At 44.6% G+C, this 21,029-nt stretch overlaps 1 protein-coding gene across 2 annotated transcripts; it reads left to right on the top strand.

The window, feature by feature from the left end:
- The first annotated feature begins 520 nt into the window (after positions 1–520).
- sec24a (SEC24 homolog A, COPII coat complex component) lies at positions 521–20,866 on the top strand. Of its 2 annotated transcripts, none has more exons than XM_084474072.1 (23): positions 521–855; positions 2,794–3,471; positions 5,159–5,308; positions 7,086–7,148; positions 8,296–8,462; positions 8,798–8,985; positions 9,316–9,418; positions 9,953–10,079; positions 10,860–10,969; positions 11,425–11,537; positions 11,777–11,895; positions 12,153–12,208; positions 12,376–12,582; positions 13,999–14,122; positions 14,519–14,677; positions 15,034–15,207; positions 16,061–16,171; positions 16,884–17,059; positions 17,800–17,937; positions 18,251–18,355; positions 18,636–18,728; positions 19,069–19,172; positions 19,513–20,866. In XM_084474072.1, the coding sequence occupies exons 1-23, from the start codon at positions 801–803 to the stop codon at positions 19,625–19,627; spliced, it is 3,435 nt and encodes a 1,144-aa protein (XP_084330198.1). In that variant the 5' UTR covers positions 521–800; the 3' UTR covers positions 19,628–20,866. The 2 variants fall into 2 exon arrangements, with proteins under 2 accessions (XP_084330198.1, XP_084330199.1); XM_084474073.1 differs by having other exon boundaries at positions 9,316–9,427.
- The last annotated feature ends 163 nt before the right edge of the window (positions 20,867–21,029 follow it).

The raw sequence follows: 21,029 nt of genomic DNA, 5'->3' as shown, positions 1-21,029 counted from the left end.
TCAACAACTCCCCGTTCTGCCCAGCCGCTTCCGGTCTGTGTTCCACACTCACCTCTCCGGTAGGAACACAACAAGTTGAAAAGAAAAGATGAGAATACTCTTTAAAAATATATTTAAAACACAGAAATAAAGTTTGATGAGCTTGGATCATTGTTAACTGGGTCACGTTTTAAAATATGTATGACTTTTGTTGTATACATTAGAGGTGATGACATTCGCTATAAAGCCAGACGTAAAGTGGCTTCACAGTCAGAGCTGTACCTTTTTCTTCCATAACCAACCAGTGTTCATCACCTGGGGGTTTGGTTCAACTAAGAGTTAATACTTCAGCATTGAAATGACAGCTGAATTGAGTAACAACGAACAGGTCCCCACATTTGAACGAGAACAGTTGTGACTGCTGTAGTTCAGTTTTTTTGGTTTCTAGTACACTGAAAACACAGAGACACCAGAGGAAGTGCCACGTGTAAGTACTGCGCATGCCCGGGGAATACGTTGATCCTGCCAGACCATCCCGACTTCCTGTGGAAGGAGAGAAGTGTTTTACACGATTATCTATCCGAGGCCTACGTTTATACTCTAACGGGCAATGGCTCTCCTCGTCACCCTGTGATGTCTAACTAGTCGGGGAGTTTATTTAGTAAGTTATCACAGGACGTCAACAAAGCCGCTACTTTAATTAGACGTCCTGCTGTCACCCGGTTTGCGTTAATTCGGCTACACCGTTAGCCGGAGACGCAAGCTAACGCTAGTCGTTCGCATTAAGATTCGCTAATTGTGATCCCGGTGTCTATTTCGAGATGTCAAGTACGGGGTTCAACTCTCGTAACGGGACAGGGCAGACCTATGCAAACGGTAAGTGGTGATGTTGAACAGATGAAGCACATCTGCCCCTCTGTTAGCTAGGCGGGTCGCTTATGGGGGAAAGCTAACTCCGCTAACCTTAGTATTAAGTGTGTCAAACTCGACGTGACTTACTGACTTTTTTCTTGTGGACTGTAAGCTTCATTTGCTGAAGTTGGCAGCACGGAACATGTCGGGATAATGTTGACATTTAACTACCCGATGTCAGAAAATATTGAATCAGTGGTAACGTTACCTAGTTTGTGGTTGTTGTGAGTGATGGTGGGGCTTATCTACTTGATTAGGACAGCGACACTCGAACTAGCAAAGTTTAACTGAATTGTGGATTTTCTTAAGAAGCGACCGCTACATACACCCATACTAATTTGGTTATGTACGTTATTTCGTTATCACAAAGATGATGCGATTGAGATAATAGCCCTTATTTGACTAAGATAAAAACATCAAATCATTTAATAATCAAGCTGAGAGTCCCACTCATTTCTTACATATAGAATTGGAATATAATTCCATGGGCGGGATTTCATTTCACATTTCACTGTATATGTGGCACATTGGGGAAGATCCAGATGTGTTGTATGATGCCAAATAACGTTATTGTTACTCAACCATAACCTAGTTCATTTCGGAGCTACTGCCACATCCAAGTTTGGTTCCTTATATAATTTAAAGTGATAATCATGAATGATTTCAGGGTCACCGTACCGGCTTTTTGGGTGTTTTCAAGCAATGCTGCCAGGAATGTGTATTGGGATTTATTTTTGAGACTATTTGTCAGTTAACCAGAGAGTTAACTCTGTTGACTAATCACCTCGCAATTACCTACTCGCATCACTATTTTTCTTATCTCTCCTCCACACACAAACCTATTAAACAGCTACGTTATTGCTGTCCTTTGTACTCTGATCAATTTAAATCAAACACGTCAGAGTAGAAACTAACTCTCAAAACCAAAGACTTGAGGTTTGGTTGATAAAGGCGCCTTTAGCCTTATTTAAGAAGCTAACATATAACATCCACCACCAGTATATTAACATAGGTGGTTATTATTGAAATCATTTCCTGTATGTATTCATTTTATTTTCATAGTTCTTCATGCTTCTCTTTTCAATTACTTGGAGTAATTAAATCAATAAGGCCCACTTTTTACCCCCAGTCTAATGCCCTTTGTCTACCTCTTCTCCATGCAAAATGCAAGTAGACCTCAGGAACCAGCTCATGTGGACCTCTAGTTGCAAACTCGGGTCTGATATGAAATCCCTCATACAGCACCCCACAGCACAGCTTTCTCACATAAGTAAAGCTGCAGCAGATCTTTATATTTTATTGGCATGTGAAGATATTTCTTCTTGGCTTTTCATACAAAACATACAGAAAACATTCACTGAATCCCGTGTAGCAGCACTGTATTTTAGAACTGTTTAGTCCTGGACACCTAGACCATAAAGAGTTTTCCCTAGCCATATTCCTTCCCTGGAAAGTAATAATGTGTAGATTATTCCTGCATTTGTGCATCATGAGCTAGACAAAGCTTGGGTGAATTGACAAGTTAAAGGTCTATCGGTTTTGATCTTGGCTCATTAAAGAGAGTTGTATAGTAAGTTTTTTTTTATGGTTTCTGTTGCATTTACGGGAGAGTTATACTGATAGTTGATGGCAATCCTACATTTAACTGTAGGTCATACACATATTTTTTTACATTAGGTAATGGCACTTAAAAGAATGTTAATCTATTTCAGTACTCTTATTTTCTTGCCATGTACATTTTTCTGATAAATCCCATTGATTATCATTTGCCCACAGTTGGGAAAATGTTCCATCCATCAGGTAAATTGAGAGTAGTTGTTGACGTGTGTAGTAGATTTCAGGTTAAGTAGATGATGCTACTTCTTCTAACCTTCCCTCTATTGTTTCCCTTCTATTTTAAAGGTCCTTCCCAGAACCCAGCTATGGGATTCAACATGGGTTCCCAAGCGCCATACAGTCCAATGCCGAATAAGGGCCCAGTGGCCCCTGGAGCTGGACTCTACAACTCTGGTCCTTACCAGCCGGGCCCCCCAGCGGGTCCCTACCAGCCCGGGCCCCCTGCTGGGGCCTACCAGCCTGGGCCCCCTGCTGGGGCCTACCAGCCTGGGCTGCAAGCTGGTCCCTACCAGCCGGCTGCACAAGTCAGTTCATACCATCCTCTCCCAGGCCAGCCCCCGTTGACCAGACCCCCAATGGGAGGTCCGCCACCACCTCTCACCCCCCCACAGTCCAGCAGCCCCGCTCCCAGGATGCCCCCCGCGCAGGCTACTCCTCCACCCCCTGCTGCCATGGCGCACAATTACTACCCAAACCAGCCACCACAGCAGTCACCGTCCCCTGCCTGGCAGTACGGTGCTGCTCCACCCACGGCCGCAGCACACGGAGCCATGAGGGCACCCCTGTCTGGCCCGGTGGGTAATCACATTGGGCCGATGAACCCAGCGGCTACACTACCCCCTCCCCAACCGTCGCCCTCATCATCGGCGGGCTATGCGCCTACACCACTAGCTCCCGTCCCACACAGCACTGCGCCTGGCTCCAGACCGGGCCCTGTCCCCCTCCACGGATACGCTCAGCCAGGTAATGTAAAGCCAGGAGTGGGGGGGGGGGGGGGGGGGGCATAATGCTGCTTATGAGTAATCCTCTATGTGCAGATGGTCAACTTTGATTACTATTTTCAGGTAACATGAAAGCAGCTAAGCAGCGCTAACTACTTTAGTGCCTCCTTGCTAGCAGTATGTTGTAGTCAATGTTTTAACTGAGTGTGGCACTGATATTCAGTGTTAGTCCTACTAACTCAAGGTTAAATGCTTTTGGTGAGACAGTCTACTTGCCACGTCATGCTGCCGATTGAGATCCAGCAGGCTGATTGCTGTCCTGTTGGCCCCGGACATTGACCTTTGTGCCTCCAGAGTGGCTGAGCAGGCTTTCGCTCTCTCTTGCCCTATCTTGATTTTTATGTGGAGATTGCTGTATTGGCTATTCTTCTTTTGGGCAAAATGCTGATATTCTCCATATGCATTTCTATCCATGCAACAACATGGATGGAAATCAAACTATGGAAGAACTGGTTAGAATGACCCAATGCACAAATATTTGGCCGTGTTTTTTTTTCTTCTGAAGAAACAACTAATTTGCGTACTGGAAATCAAATAAATATTCAGATTTAACTCCCCCACGATAGTGTGAATTCATTTTAGAATTTGACAAAGTGTTTAACAAGCTCCACTGCTTCCTTTTTAAAAGGACTTTTGCCCTCAGCAGAGATAAGCAGCTGGAGTCCTGCCATTGCTTGTGTAGTCTTTAAAGGTGCCATGACATGCCACCAGGTGTGGTGTGATTAGCTGTTACAAGCCGTTTTGGAAATCTGCCCCATATGACATCATAAGGGGCAGAAAGTGGGCATATCCACCTAGATGTGTGCTGGATAGATCAGTCTATCAGCCTACCCAGTGGACTGTAAGGTAACGTTGCTCATCTATCCGTCACACATCTAGGTGGACACGCACAACTGTGATGATTTTCAAAGCTTGTAACGGCTACACCACACCTGGTGGCATGTCATGGCACCTTTTAAAGAAGGAAGGACCACTTCTCTCATACCAAGAGGTGTCAACACCACGTGCTGCTGACACCAGTACAGAGAATCTGGGAGGTTCAGATTAGGCCTGGGCAATAAAACAATAAATTATCGTATCGTGATAGACTTTTGATCAATATCAATATAAAACATGTTCAATTTATATCGATAAGAGACCGGACCACCGAATCTAGCAGCTGGGTTTGTTACACAAACACGGTTTCATACTTATTTACAATATTTGAGTGTTTTTCATTGTCGTATCGACATTAGAGTATTTAGTGTTAAACAGAAGTGTTTAAATCCAGCATGGTAAATCCTAGTCTTTTTAGGTCATTAAAATGATCAATAGTTATCGATATCTATCAATATGATCAAGTTATATTGTGATATGTCTTTCAGCCATATCGCCTAGTTCAGTTTCATGTTACAACACGGCTTCCTAATTATGATGTCACCACGATACACAACAACCCTGTTAAACCAGCTGATCTCATTTGCCATCTTGCCGTTATTTTGAACAAGACGCCTTATGTTTTCAGATCCAGCTTCTATAGCCTGGCCATTCTTTCACCCTATTCAAACTGCAAACCCCTCTTGTGGTCATTACTGGGGAGGGCTTTGTGTGCGTGTGTCCATACCACTGTACAAGGAAGGAATTTAATGTATTTTTTTGTTCATTACCAGGAAATGCTCCCTCAACTCCCCCTCCCATGGCCCCCCAGCCATATCAGCCAGCCAGTGCTCCCTACGGGGCCCTGCCCACTGGACACACCATGCCTCCTATGGGACCCCCGCCTATGGGCAATGCTACCCCTCCACCCCCCAATGCAGAGGGTAAGTTTGTACCCCCTTTAAGTTGTAATATATCTGTGATGGTGTTCTAATCATGTCAACGTTTTCAATCTGTATTCATTACAGGAAAGTGATCCAATGTTGAAGTCTTAATTGATTGTTGTAGTTATCAGAAAAATTATATCTTGTATTCATCATAATTGCTCTGAATTATGTAACGCTAAAACTGAAATATTGTCACATTACACAAATTTGAATGTGATTTTATCCTCTGTATTGGGAAAGTGAGTGCAGACTGCACACATGCATTTCCACCGGCACTCTGTCGCATGGCCTAGACTTCACCCACCATGCAATGGGGTCAGTTGGGGGTGAAGAGCAGTGTGTGGCCTCACCTGCCTCCCGTCTCTGGTTCTTACTCCTGCCTCCTCTCCTTCCTTTCCATGCCAGCTCAGTGCGAGGGGAGTGCAGCGAGCACTGAGCCCCCCAGCGAGCAGGGGGACATTGAGTGTCCAGGTCTGGTGTAGTCCGTCTCAGTCCGTCACTCACTCGTACTAGCATTCGTAGTAGTCCTGGTGTAGTCCAACCCTCCCCTTTGCATGCTACCCTTCCATGTATCTCGGAATGCATATTTTCATTCATTCTGTATTCCTCTTTCCAAAAGGTACATTTGTTTGTCGTCTTTGTTGTTGTTCATGGGCACAGATTAATTAAAGTGTACATGACATCATATTATTAGACTCCGTTCATAGTCACAGATTCCACAGAGAGTTGGTGTGTTGCCTGAATGCAGTTCCATTATAATTTCTTAGTTCTGTAATATGCAGGATATATTCATCACTTCTTTTGCGTGCTGGTGATTTGTTGAGTGCTACAGGCAGCGCTCAACTATTGCTATTCTTAGGCTTAATTATTAATATGGTTGGAAAGCAAGCCATACTATTGTTGTTCTGTGTATTATTATTGACTACTGACTACCTCAGACTATTATAGAATAATTTGCGTAATTATATCCTCTTACATTTGTTGAGGTTTCAACACCAAACCAATGCCGAAAATGGGGCACATCTGTCTTATTTTTACCTTTTTTTTATAGTAAAAATATTTTATCTTTTATTTAAACACATTGTTACAATGCTAACGTTGTTATAACACCTGGGAGTCCATATAAATACTCAGGGCTACCGAAAGTAAAAACACAAATTATGAGTTGATATATCTCTTAACGTGCTATTTTTGTTGCTAGAATGCAATTTCTAATTAATTATAAAAAATACAAAATTATGTATTCCATTATTATAAAACAATTTTGTTTTGACTTTTTTTTTTTTTAAAAAGTCAATTTAATTTTAAATTTTAATATACCTATATATAATATAGGTTCAATATGGGGGGCTATGGTTCAGTTATAAAGGAATGTGGGAATAAACTGGACAATTATAATTTTTTATCTGCAAAAAAAAACCTGATCGGTTCATTGCTAGCTGCAAGGTCAAACAAGCTTTGAGCATAGCTCGCCTAACTCAAAACGTAAAGGGGTTCGGAGCCTGTGCTTTGGAACCAGAATTGGCCAGTCGCGTACTATGCGATTACAACATGCACATCCAAGAAACCCCTCCAAAGTCAAACCCATCCCAGGCATCTTCAGTGTCAGAATGTGGTGTCATTCATTTCCTATGTCATCTGATATGCATTCTGAACGTATACCTCAGTCTCCCTTGTTCCTGACATCCCCTCTGGTGTGGTGTGGCTAGCTGCTGTGGTAGCGACGGTGTGTCAGTGCTGGTTATTTCAGTGTGTTGTTGTGTCGTTGGTGTAGGCCCTGCAGCTGGCAATGGCCACCAGGCTCCATACGCCTTTAATCATCTGGAAAACAAAATGGGTAAGTGTTGATGCCGGACAGTGATACACAGCTTTGTTTGGATGTATACTGCAACAGAAACAAGCATTGTTCTTCAATATACCATGTTGGTTATTTGTCTGAATTTAAATATTGGGTTCTGGCAGAAGACATCTCCAATTCTCCATATTAATGTTGTCCTACTAATGTTGCATGTATGTACATTTACAGACATGCATATGCAAATACATCTTATGAAATAATACGCTTTTGAATTGGCTAAGATACTTTCTTTTTTATATATATATATATATATATATATACTGTATGTATTAGGGATGCACCAAAATGAAAATTCTTGGCCAAAACCGGAAATGAAGAAACCAAGGCCGAAAACCGAAACACCGAAATAAATTATTATGCCAATTATTAGTAGGCCTACCATTGCATTTATAGCTATGACGGTGTACTAACCTCACTAAAATCAAGGCATTGCAATTCAAAGAATAAATCAATTACAATTATTAAAAGTATAAAAATATTTATTTAGCACTGAAAAAACAACAACACCGTTTTCCGTTTTGCACTTTGCAGACGGTCCCTAAGCTCGGATGATAGCCGACAGCTCATAGAAGCTGTCGGCACTTTGCGGACGGTCCCTAAACTCGCGGCTGATAGCTGACAGCTCATAGCGAGCCGTCGCTAAAGACGGCTCGTTTGGATGAAAACAAGGTTGTAGCTGGTTCTCTAGATTACTACATTTAGCTAGAGGTGTCATTTGTTTCACAATGTTTCACTATATATTATATTGGCGCAAAGGCGCTTATCCAGACAAGCGTGTGCTGGCCGCGGTTTTTGTTTGCGTCATCACAATTTCATGTTTCGGCCGTGTTGTTTCTGTGATAAAAGTGTTTTGGCCAAAAGCCGAAAATGCGCTTTTGGGCCATTTTCGGCCGAAAGTTTTCAGTGGCTGAAATTTCAGTGCATCCCTAGTATGTATATACTGTATGTATATAAATATAGATTATTATATAGATTATTTTTATTATTGGTGAAAAGCATTATCTGGTCAACATTTTTCATATTTTCTTTATGGTTGGGTTCTGAGCGTTGGGGTTAGTAAATGAGTAAAGGTGTATGACACGAAATGTAAACGAGCGGGGGTCTCTCTTGTCTCTCCCTGTTCCAGCCGGTGCTCCTCAATCCGGACCCCCCGGCAGACACCTGGGCCACTACCCGTCCCTCCCTCCAGGGTACAATAACACGCCCACGTCCCAGGGCGCTGCGCCCCCCATGCACCCTCCCATGCAGACCGCCCCGTCGCAATACCCCCAGCAGCCCCAGCTCTACCAGCAGGTGACCGGAGCTTCCTGTCAGGATGTGGATGTTGTGTTGCAAGGCGGAGGCTTTTCTTTACAGTCAAAGATGAGCCAAACTGGTCTTTGAATTGCTGGTTTTTAAGTGATTTTACGGTTTCACAAAAAGTGTTTCACAAGTGCAGTCTACATTGTCATGTAGTACTTTGCATGTTTGACTCCTTTATATCTGTACCGCACTTGCAGTAGCTCGCTAATCTGTGTGTGTGTGTGTGTGTGTGTGTGTGTGTGTGTGTGTGTGTGTGTGTGTGTGTGTGTGTGTGTGTGTGTGTGTGTGTGTGTGTGTGTGTGTGTGTGTGTGTGTGTGTGTTGCAGCCACCTGGTGGGCCTGGCATGGCCCAGATGAGCTCCTCCCTGGCCTCTATGAGCCTGCAGGGCAGCACGCCCGAGGCCCTGAGGGTGGTCAACTTGCTGCAGGAGAGGAACCTGCTGCCCGCTGGACCTATCCCCGCCCCCACGCCCCCCCTGCCCCAGGACCTGCAGAAGGTCAACTGTAACCCAGAGTAAGACCCCCCCGCTGTCCTGCGTACCCCTGCTGATTACATCACAGCACCCCAACTTCACCTCTTACGCTATTTAGCTTCAGTGAGAGCACACACAATATAGAGTCTATTACTGTTTTAAAATCCTAAATTACCCCTATACGATTCACATTTATAAATTACGACACATACTGTACTATGTTTTTAGTTGCGATGTGTTAAGTGGTTAGGAAATGCTTGCAACATGCCAATGAGTATATATAATTGCAGATATTTGAAATGAACGCAAACCAAAGAGTTAAACAATTTCTCCCCTCCGTCTCCCTCTCCTCCTTCCCCTCCGTTCCACAGAGTTTTCCGTTGCACCTTGTCCAGCATCCCTCAAACCCAGAGCCTGTTGAACAAAGCCAAGCTGCCCCTGGGTCTGCTCCTCCACCCGTTCAAAGACCTCTCGGTAACTCTGGTCTCTGGTTCTTTCTAATCCGAATAGCCTGTAACCTTACCCTATCCAAAGGGTCTCAGTAGATTGTGGCTTAAATAAAACCCAATCTATCTGTCTTGATTTAATGTAGGAGACATTCGGAGATCGTCGTTTCATATGAACACAAAATTATTATAAACGATATAAACGATATATAAACAAGATATAAGAAATGATCAATGTCTAATGTCAGGTGCTTTAAGAAGGGATTATTCAGACACTGCACGGTCACGCAAGGTCGTCCCCTAACTAGTAAAATGGCTATACTTAGAATTTAACTATTTTCTTGGTGTCAAAACCTTTTCTCTGCAAGATTTTATAGAAATGCATTAATGTTGCCTAACCCTGTTTTTTGATGGCTTGTGGGAAGAGGCATGTTCTGTGCCATTTGCCATCTAGCTAACTAGCTAACTCTGGGACAGTCAGCCACTCTCCATTGTCCCTGTTGAGTAAATAAATACAACCCCAGGGGTTGATTTATAACGGTTGTCCGTCTCTCCCGTGAAGCAACTCCCCGTGGTGACGTCCAGCACCATCGTGCGCTGCCGATCCTGCAGGACCTACATCAACCCCTTTGTGTCCTTCCTGGACCAGAGGAGATGGAAGTGTAACCTCTGCTTCCGGGTCAACGACGGTGAGGAGGGCTGGCCGGGAGGGAGGGGCTCATAATAAACAAACAGCCAGAAAGAGTTGAATGCTCTTCCACTCAACTGTCCCGTTTAACTTGTTTCTTGTTGAAAAATATGACCGGTCGATTTTCGTACGCAAGTTCAAACTGAAGCCCAAAGCATACCGAGTGGGAATTAAGCCTTATATTTGTAGAACTAGAATAATTGTTAAATACACTGAGGGTGAATGAACTGTGCCTGTGGCTTTTTTCTGACTGAACTCTATTTCGGAGGTTGAAACGTTTAGTTATTTTGCGTCTGTCCATACACGTCTGTGTGCTTTTGACGTTTTTTGTCTAGCCAATTCCAAAATATCTAAATCGTTGTTAATAATTTAATCAAATTATCTTTTGTTTTGCAGATTAATAGATCAACTATGTATTTGTAAAGGCCAGTCACAATAGATTATGATGTTTCACATCATTTGTTGGCTAATCCAATGTTGGCTGTGTCATGTTTAGCTGTTTTTGCTGTTCAGGAAACTGCTGGCTGCTGTCATCTTTTGAATCTGGATACACTTCCTGCCTCTAATCTATGAACCAGACCCCTCAAAGTGGCTTTAGTTATCTCTACTCTGTACTTGAAGGACATGATCAGCCATGAGTCCTCTGTCAGGGTGTCCTGATGGCCTCAGTCTAGGGCCCAGTTTCAGAATGGGTAGTGTGGTAGCTCTGTGAATGGAGAGCACTGCATGCTAACTCGCTATGTCTCTCTGTCTCTCCCTTTCCCTCTGGTCTGGTCCCCAGTGCCCGAGGAGTTCATGTACAACCCCATCAGCAGGTCCTACGGCGAGCCTCAGAAACGACCCGAGGTCCAGAACGCCACCATCGAGTTCATAGCGCCCTCTGAATACATGGTACCCCCACCTGTTCCTTATTGTTCCATCTTGGAGTCTCAGTTATTAGGTCTAGGTTATTCAGTGTCTCTAATATATAAAAAGGGACTTTAAACTTCAAGTCCAAGATTCGGACTGTGTTGTTCTGCGAATTTTGATTTAAAAATGATCATAATTTGTATTTGATTACATTTTCAAATCATATATCAAAACGCTTCTTAAAATAAGGATGATATAAAGAATGTGCCTGTTGGTTTGGGCTAGGTGTGCATAAAAATAATTAAGAATTGGCTTGCATTTACAAAAAGAAACCTTTTCTTTCTTACGATTTTCAATTGGATACAGGTACAATCAGATATATAAATAACTACCTTCTATTTTTTTTTAAGTAGTAATGGGTTAGTCCGTGTGCACAGGGCTCTAGTGTGAAAGCCATCCTGCTCTGTGGTGTCATGACCCATCTGTGCCCCCCCCAGCTGCGGCCCCCCCAGCCTGCCGTTTACCTCTTCGTCCTGGACGTGTCCCACAACGCAGTGGAGACGGGCTACCTCAACGTGGTCTGCCAATCGCTGCTGGACAACATCAGCGCGTATGTACCGCCCTAACGCACTGTAGAGCAATGTACATTGAATCATCAACACCGGAAGGGTTTACCTGAAGCGCAGTGATGGATGATATTTGTTCAAATCAGGACTTCCAATAAGCAGAACCCCCTGTCCCTTGGATTATTTGCTGAAGCTCAAAGTGTGCCCCTGCCCCCGGGCTGAGATGGCCTCTCTCTGTTGTTCGTGTCCCTTGTGTTCACTGCCCGCGTGCTCTGTGCCGCAGGCTCCCCGGCGACACGCGGACCAAGGTGGGCTTCATCACCTTCGACAGCACCATCCACTTCTACAACCTTCAGGAGGGGCTGTCTCAGCCACAGATGCTCATCGTGTCGGACATCGAAGGTGAGGGAGAGGCTAAGGCTATTAAAGCAAACGTTGAGGTTTATTGACCGGTGCTAGGACGCTCACCTGGGCCCAGAATATCAAGAGGATGCAATAAGGTTTTTTCTTGCAGCAATCTGAATCCTATATTATTATTGACATTTGTGGAATATTATTTATGATTTTACTACACAGTTCATTCATAAGGGTTACATGATAGTTATTTAAGCATCTTATATTAACGCATAATGGGAACATAACCCTTCTCTTTCCAATAGATATATTTTTACCAACGCCAGACAGCCTTCTAGTGAACCTCAATGAATGCAAAGAGGTAAGTAACATCTTTGATATGTAGACTGTTACTGAATGCTTAAAATGTGATCTATAAAACATTCCCCATACCCCCCAGTAGCCACATCAACATTGACATCCATTAGGAAACCTTTTCTCATCATTGAAATGTATCCAATGCACCATACTCCCCACGTGTGTTCCCAGCTGGTGCAGGACCTGCTCAAGAGTCTGCCCCACATATTTGAGAAGACCATGGAGACCCAGTCGGCCCTGGGCCCCGCGCTGCAGGCGGCCTTCAAGCTGCTGTCGCCCACCGGCGGCCGCGTGTCCGTCTTCCAGACCCAGCTGCCCAGCATGGGCGTCGGGGCGCTCAAGTCCAGGGAAGACCCCAACCAGCGAGCCTCTGCCAAGGTACGTGGGCGGTGGCGGTAGCTTGCCTTGAACCCCATTGATCCATGGCAGAGGGAGGGAAGTAACACGTGGATAACCACAAGGGATGGGTTGGGTTCAGCGAGGGATATTATTACCATGTTCTTTACATGTCAAATGTAAGTTCTTTATTAAGTCAAATGCACAACAAGGTCATTGCTGGCGATGGAATTCAAGTGTTCCAAGCTCTCCCTGACAGTGGAGCTACTAAATAAATACAATAAAGTAAATACAAGTAACAAGAGTGATAATATGCATTTTAAAAACACATTGTTTATACATAATAGGTAACAATAAATATTCTGCAATAAATTCTTTGAAGTCCATGGTTATTAGTTTTGTTTGAAACTAGTTCTATAAGTAAAATAACATAATTTCTGCAAAGTACTAGAGCTTATACATTGGGCGTATGTCATGTGATGATTCTGTGACTTTCCTCCAGTGATTAAAATGCTGTCTGTCTGCTGCTGGCATTTGATTCCAGAGCTCATCACTATACTTTGTGGCCTTAAAAGCAAAGTCTACTGTGTATTCAATTATATAAATATATTATTTATTTCACAAGAAAATGTAGATCATTTTCTGTTAGCATTCCCTCTATTAAAGTTATAATATCTAACATTTCCACATGAATGAGTCAATGTATATGCAAAGTATATGCATATGCCTAAAGGCAACATGCAGAAAGGCATCATGCTCTGAAAAAAACCTGAATATTTCCACCTCATTACCTCTGTCATGGCAAGCTCGCATTGGCTCTGAGGCCTTGTTGTCGTGCTGATTGGCTGTTTAAGGCATACAGACATTACTGTAATACAGAAGAGGGCTGTAGGCCTAGAACAGCCGTCCTAGAGCCAGCTCTATCCTATTCATTGGTAGCGGATATTAAGGAAAATCATAGAACATATGCTAATCCATTCCCATCAAGCATGGAGTTGAGAATGGCCTTGTGTGTGCAAGAGTTTCTCTTCAAATGTTATAAAGATGTGGTGGTGTTGAGGGATTATGATGCAAGGAGAGCTGTTCTACACAAGGGATGGGGTTGTCTTCTAGACCGAACCTCTAGAGACAGCGTTGTTGTTACGATTTCACAGTTCCTAGACCTTACATATTTAATGGGAGTCGCCGCATTTCAAAAGCAGTTTGTTCGTTTTCCCTCTTCTAATATAGACTGCTAATTATTTGGTCGCTCACTGGACGGTGAAGCGGTGAAATGCAAAATGCACTGATTGAAGGTTAATGCCGGTATGCAAAGGACATGATGCATGTTCCTATAGCATGCTGCTGAGGAAAAACCCCAATGTAAAGCTGTTATTTTAATAGCTTTGCCCTTTTAACCGGTGGAACCTTTTAGACGGTTTAAATAAAGTTGTGTTGTGTTATCATCGGTATGAACAGGATATCCAGCACTTAGCCCCCGCCACAGACTTCTACAAGAAGCTGGCCCTGGACTGCTCGGGCCAGCAGGTGGCCGTGGACCTGTTCCTCCTCAGTGCTCAGTATTGCGACCTGGCATCGCTAGGTGAGCCTCACACACTCAAAGATATTGTATCTTTTGGTTTAACATATGGATTAATATTGTAGAATGTCTTTTTTTTGTATCTTCATTTTCGTTGACTTTATAGTTTTTTGTCTTTATAATTTTAATCCAATTTCCAAAATATGTTAATCGTTGTTAATATTTTCATTAAATTATAAGTGTTAAACATGGAAGCCCTACACCTTGTAGCAACCTGAGTTTCAGTTCCAATCGCGATCCTATGCTACGTGTCATGTCTTGTCTTCTTCAACCCACTTTGCTATCCTTCCCATCTCTTGGCTCACCCCGTCCATAAAGGCACTAAAGCCCATACAAATACAAGTTATTACATATGAAGATATCATGATATAACTCCTGTATGCTCCCTCCTCACTACAGGATGCATATCCAGGTACTCTGCAGGAAGCGTGTACTACTACCCCTCCTACCACCACCAGCATAACCCCGCCCAGGTGGAGCGCTTCGAGAAGGACCTCAAGCGGTACCTCACCCGCAAGATCGGCTTCGAGGCCGTGATGAGGATACGCTGCACCAAAGGTGAGCCTGGGCTCCTCTTCACCACCGCAACCCTGCCCCTAGTCTTCATCGGCAGAGTTGTGCTCTGAGTCACTTTGTTCATTATTGTCTTTTAATGGGCGTATAGGTTTCCGAAGACTTCCAGAGCATTCAAATTGTGTTTCGGTATACTAGAGATTTGCAGGTCACCAAATGCTGCATATCTCCAGACTTCACGCTTTGCATTCTATACAACTGTGGAGATCCTAGACGTGTTGCGTTGCAGTCTTGTGTATTCGCCCTTGGGATAGGACTCATTTGGGAAATATATATATATCTCTATCTCTATCTTTATTTTCCTTAAAAAAGTAAAGTTTACTCCTCTCTCTCTCTCCCAGGTCTGTCCATCCACACCTTCCATGGGAACTTCTTTGTGCGCTCCACGGACCTGCTGTCTCTGCCCAACGTGAACCCGGACGCGGGCTTCGCGGTGCAGATGTCCATCGAGGAGAACCTGGTGGACATGCAGGTGGTGTCCTTCCAGGCCGCGCTGCTCTACACCTCCAGCAAAGGTGAGGGATCACTTGTTGAACTGTACAATTTAGTTTATCAGTTTAGATAAATAGATTACACGCATCGGGGTGCTACCTTTGATGCTTTATAGTTCCTGAAGTTGTTTTCAGTTCATTTCTGATTTGTATACTGATCTGTGATATCGTGAATATTTGAAATTCAAATGGTCATGTGTTACAACAATTTGACACATTGCCAAGTGTCTCAATATACCTGTGAGAACTTTGCCATCTCACTGGTATATTGCAAACCCTTAGTTTCTTGGTAATTTCATGGAAATCAATATCGTATCCATTTCTTTATAACTGATTTAAAACTGCTGTAGGTAAGATTTTGAGGGTTGTAAAGAGAGCAGAAAACGCACGATTCTTTAACTTAAGTGCCCAGAAATGCCCCCTCCCTCTCTTCTCCCCCCCTCTCTCTCTGCCCCCTTCCTCCCTCTCTGCCCCCTCCCTCCCTCTCTGCCTCCTCCCTCCCTCTCTGCCCCCTCCCTCCCTCTCTGCCCCCTCCCTCCCTCCCTCTCTGTCCCCTCCCTCCCTCCCTACCTATCTCCACCATCAAGCGTTCACACACATGTGATTGACAGGCAGATGGATTCCCTGAGCCAATCAGGGAGGTGTTGCCCTGCTCGGTCACAAACACGCCCTGTGCGGTCTAAAATTACAATTGCCTCATACTGTGGACTCAGGACAGATGTCCCCACAGAGCATTTCACTCACTAATAGCTGACAGATGGCTATGGCATCTCCAAGCAATTACACAGAAATGATAGCTCCTAAATCTTACAGATAGAATGTTTTTAGGCAAAGACAAAAGACGACTTGTATCTGACAGCCCTTCCCTTGTCCCCAGGAGAGCGAAGGATCCGCGTGCACACCCTGTGTCTCCCCGTGGTCAACTCCCTGACCGATGTCTTCGCTGGGGCGGACGTTCAGGCTGTCACCGGGTTGCTGGCGAGCATGGGTACGTAGCGCACCGCATGAAGGGGCTGGATGGGTAGACCAATGACTTGATGGATTATAGTATTAGCATCCAGTCCTTAATCTTTCCCCTTTATTGCTGACGTAATGTTAAGAGTGACTTAAGCTTGGGGAAATAGCTGGTGGTGTCGCAGTGGCACAAGCCCAGTTTGAAATCATCCTTTCCCTCCACAAAGCTCCTATTGGCCTGAAGGAGAAGGAGTGGCTCACAGCGGTTTACAGGGTGGTTAAATCCCTTCCTTCATAGAACTGTTTCCTCAGTGCCTATTCAAACTGCTGATCAATCTATTATTGATCCAGCTTTCTGTTATGAACATGTTCCTGGGCTTAATGCTGTAATGACTCAAGTTTTACTCCCAACACATTCATTAACCTTAACAGTCGGCAGCGATTGGCTCAGGTTGCCTGGTAACCGTCCCCCACAGGCCAATCCAATGCCTGGGAATAAATTAACCTTGATGAAAATAGAGTGCCTATTTTTCTCTCGGTTAATAAGGGTCAATGAGACTATGCCCTGTCTCTCTCTCCATACTCTTTCTCCCCCTCCATACTCCTTACTGCCTCTCCATACGCTCTCCTTACGGTCTCCGTGTTCTCTCTCTCCTTACCGTCTCTCTGTTCGCTCTCTCATTACTGTCTGTGTTCTCGCTCTCTCCTTCCTTCCTCTCCGTGTTCTCTGTCCCTCTGTGCTCTAGCTGTGGACCGCTCTGTGTCGGCGAGTCTGGGCGACGCCCGCGACGCCATGACCAACGCGGCCATCGACTCGCTGGCGTCGTACCGCCACGCCGCTTTGACCATCCAGCAGCCCGGCCTCCTGGCCCCCGCCTGCCTGCGCCTCTTCCCCCTCTACGTCCTCGCGCTGCTCAAACAGGTAGCTGCCCCGCCCTCCCTCTCTCCCCCCGGTAGCCCCTCGCCCGGCAGGAGGCTGACGGCTATGCTCTTGATTTGAAGGGACAGCCAGAAGCATGCCTCCTCGGATGCACCCCACATCATAGTGGCACTTCGTTCCCCAATAGAGGATGAAGATGATGAAGGGCTTCATAATAGATGTCCATCCCAGCACCGTATAAGCCCTAATAATAAGGGAGGAAATTACAAGGAAACTAGATGGGAGGGGGGTGGGCGGGCGGGTGATCTCTCCTTCCAGGAATGGCTAGCAGGGAAAAGGACCAAAGTTGAAAATGGGTTTACAAGATTTGACTTAATGCTCCATTAGACCTCAAGCCGGATATCATTTTATTAGACGAGTGCAGGACGGTAGAATAAGGAGAGGACGGCCTTTGCAATATTTAAGCATTTTGCCGTCCCCTGCAAGGAATAAGGAAACATATTTAGGAAATAATTCTATTTAACATATTGTAAATAATACTACATCACCATAGCAACCTACCGTGATGCGTCTTGGCGTCCTGGAGTTCCGTCAGACTATCTAGCGTTGTTTCCTGCGTCCAGAAGGGGATTTTTGCTGCCTGAATCCATGTGACCGCAGCAGATGGCTGGTGGATTTAGAAGATTGGCTCCTTTTCCCCATGATACATTTTTTTAATGCAAATGTGTGTGTCTGTGTTTGCGTGTGTTTGTGTTTGTGTGTCTGTGTGTGCCTGTGTTCAGAAAGCCTTCAGGACAGGCACCAGCACCAGGCTGGATGACCGGGTGTTTTCCATGTGTCAGCTCAAGTTCCAGCCCCTGGTGTACGCCATGCTGATGATCCACCCGACCCTGTACCGCGTGGACGACTTGACAGACCAGGTGAGCCCTCCATCTTCACAAAGGATTCCTGGCCAGTGAGGAAGCCACAGCATTCGTTCTCAAACATAAAACAATTATTGCCATGGCAACACGACCACCAGAATTTTGGACGGTATTTGAACACGCCTCTTGCTGTTATTATAGTGACTGAAAACATCCTAGAGAGAGGCTAAGTATAAATTTCCTCGTGGACAGTGCCTTGATATCCTTCAGATGGTATCCAATGCACCTTGTTGTATTAATGTCACAGCCATCTCACCGACCCTCCTCCATTCTCTCTCTCTGCCTCTCGCCCTCTCTTTACTGCGGCCAGGGTGCTCTGAACATCAGCGAGCGCACCATCCCACAGCCCCGGGAGCTGCAGCTCTCTGTGGAGAAGCTGTGTCGGGAAGGGGCCTTCCTCATGGACGCTGGATCGGTGAGTAGAGGCCCGCTCCCCAGCCTCCGCAGACACTGGCCTCGGTCTGATGTGGATCTTTATTCAGGTTAACATGGGGTGCCTCTGTTAATGAAGATGTACACCAAACTTCTATCAAACGTCTCTACGAGATGTACATGTGATTTATTCCGATGCACCCCAGACTACTGGTCCATGTCCTCTACTGTTAATAGATTTCCCAAGACGGTCTCCCATCCAGTATATGCAACGTTTTTTACTGTAAATGTTTTGACTTTCGGACCATTCCCTGTCCCTATAGGTGATGCATCTATGGGTAGGAAGGAGCTGCAACCCCTCCTTCCTCACTCAGGTCTTGGGCGTCCCTGACTACGCTGCCTTGCCTCAGAACATGGTATGACAATTTACAATTCATTCAAAAAAATAAGTCTTCTTGCTTCAGTAATCTTAAATGACTAATGTAAACAACATAATTTACATGCCCTTCTTACGACCCGCCTCTTCTGTAGCAGTTTTTTCAGTTTTAATGGTTAGTGATTTGTGGTTGGGCATTTTCTGATTCCCGTGTATGAGGAGGAGAGTGGGTTCAGTGGATATGCTACAACCAATACTAGCGCAGCAGAAAGCCTCCCTTGGGGTACACTAACGCAGTCACATTCGAAAGTGAAGTCACCACTAAATATCACACCCACTCCCCCTACATCCCACCTCTCCTTCTGTTGTCCCCCTACCAGTACCAGCTCCCCGAGCTGGACACGCCAGAGTCACAGAGAACCAGGGCGTTCATCGGCTGGCTCAGGGAGCAGAGGCCCTTCTACCCCAGCCTCCATATCATCAGGTAGGTTCTGCTTGACCATTAACCGGACGGCCGGCCGGTTCGCTCATAAATAAACTGTGCTAAGTAGATAGTAACTGTAGTGCACTAATAATGAGGAGCAGCACGAGAAGAAGGGTGTTGAGAAGGGTGTCTGAAAAGTAAGAATACATTAAAAATGTAAACTTTTGTTCTTAAACAATGAATCATCCAAGGGGAATGCAGTGAGCCCGCCGTACAACAGATGTTGATATGCATATAAAACTGAGACGGCTATGATTGTTGTGTGATTGAAAGGAACGAGCGTCCGTTTATTTCCCTCTGCGGGTCTGTTGAGTGGTGGTTGTGTTTCATCTGGCTTCAGGGACGACAGCCAGCAGAAGGGGGACTTCATGCAGAACATGATCGAGGACCGGACAGAGTCGGCTCTGTCCTACTACGAGTTCTTGCTCCACATCCAACAGCAGATTTCCAAGTAATAGACTCTCGCCGGAGCCACAAGAAGAGATGGAGGATGTGTGTGCGTGCTTGCGTATGTGTGGTGTGAGTGTCATGAGTGTGCGTGTGTGTTATGTGTGTGTGAGTGTGCGTCGGCAGTGCAAGGGCAGCACTCGTTTCCGGGGTTAGCTCCTGCGCCACCTCCAGCTGTAGTCTGTCACGTCTTTCTTTTCCTCCGATCCATGACAATGCTCGGCAACCACAACGACAACCGTTCCTACGTGACTCAACAACCTGATCCAACACGAGCATTCATTCAAAGAAACCAAATAACGTTTAATGGATTGAGCACCTACAGCGAGATGAAGAACGTGGATCATAACGTATCACACTCAAATTGTGGAGGGGGGGGGCAAGAATTAAAATCAATAATAATAATAATGATGATGGCTCTGTATGTAAACGGTCAAGTGAATCAGTGTTCATGCTCTAAGAACAATCTTGTATACCGGCGTTGTTCAAAAGGCAGTTGGTGTGTGATGTAACTTTGTTCCAGAAGCACAGTTGTCTTTCCTTAATACAGACTAATGCAGCTAGGTGGAAGAAGAGGAGGAGGAGGAGGAGGACGATAATAGAGTATTTGGGCGTTCAAAGACTGTTATGACACAAGTGTGCTTGTTTGTCTGTGAGTGGTACACCCTGGTTCTACCTATAAGGAGGGCAAGTGTGCTTTTTATTTCCTCATTATAATCGTGTGTTCAAGGAATCTTTGTTCTTTGTTAGGTTTGGGGGAGGAGGGGGAAGAGACCGAGTAAGTACAGATGTAAACAGCCGTCTTCGCTGCCTTGATTGTTTGGCTAAGCAATGGAAAGTTGTCACCCAGCACTTGGTTTAGATCTTGTCCTTGTGTTCGTTTTGCCATCACCTTTTCTGTCTCAAACACATGCATTCTTTCTCTCTAGAGATTCAGATCGCCTCGGATGATGTCTTGTTTTTGTTTAATTTATGAGACTCCCAATGTGATTAAATTCTGTAATTGCCTTGTATGGGAAGTCACATTTTATTATCAAGCCTCTGTTTGAATACAGTCCGTATATAAGAAATATTTTAATATAATAGGATATGGGAAATTCTTTAACACAGACATAACAAAGCCATTGTTATCTTTTAATCATACTTATTGATACTTGTATATTAAAGACTATATAAAAGTAATAAATTGCTGGTGATTTTAATATGAACAAGGTGAAATGATACTAAGGAAATAAAACATTTGGGACTTTTTAAATGTAGTTTGTCTTGTTGGTTAAAACGGATGCAAAAATGTTTTCTGCATACACATTTTTTGTTCAACATCAATGACTACAGTTCATAAGTAAAGTGAATGCAAATGCTTTTTCAGGATTAAATACTTAAATCTAGACATTTCTTTTGTGTTAAAGG

Source organism: Micromesistius poutassou, assembly GCF_964030765.1.
Source record: "Micromesistius poutassou genome assembly, chromosome: 10".
In the NCBI taxonomy this organism is placed as follows: domain Eukaryota; kingdom Metazoa; phylum Chordata; class Actinopteri; order Gadiformes; family Gadidae; genus Micromesistius; species Micromesistius poutassou.
This window is presented reverse-complemented; position numbering and strand designations above follow the sequence as displayed.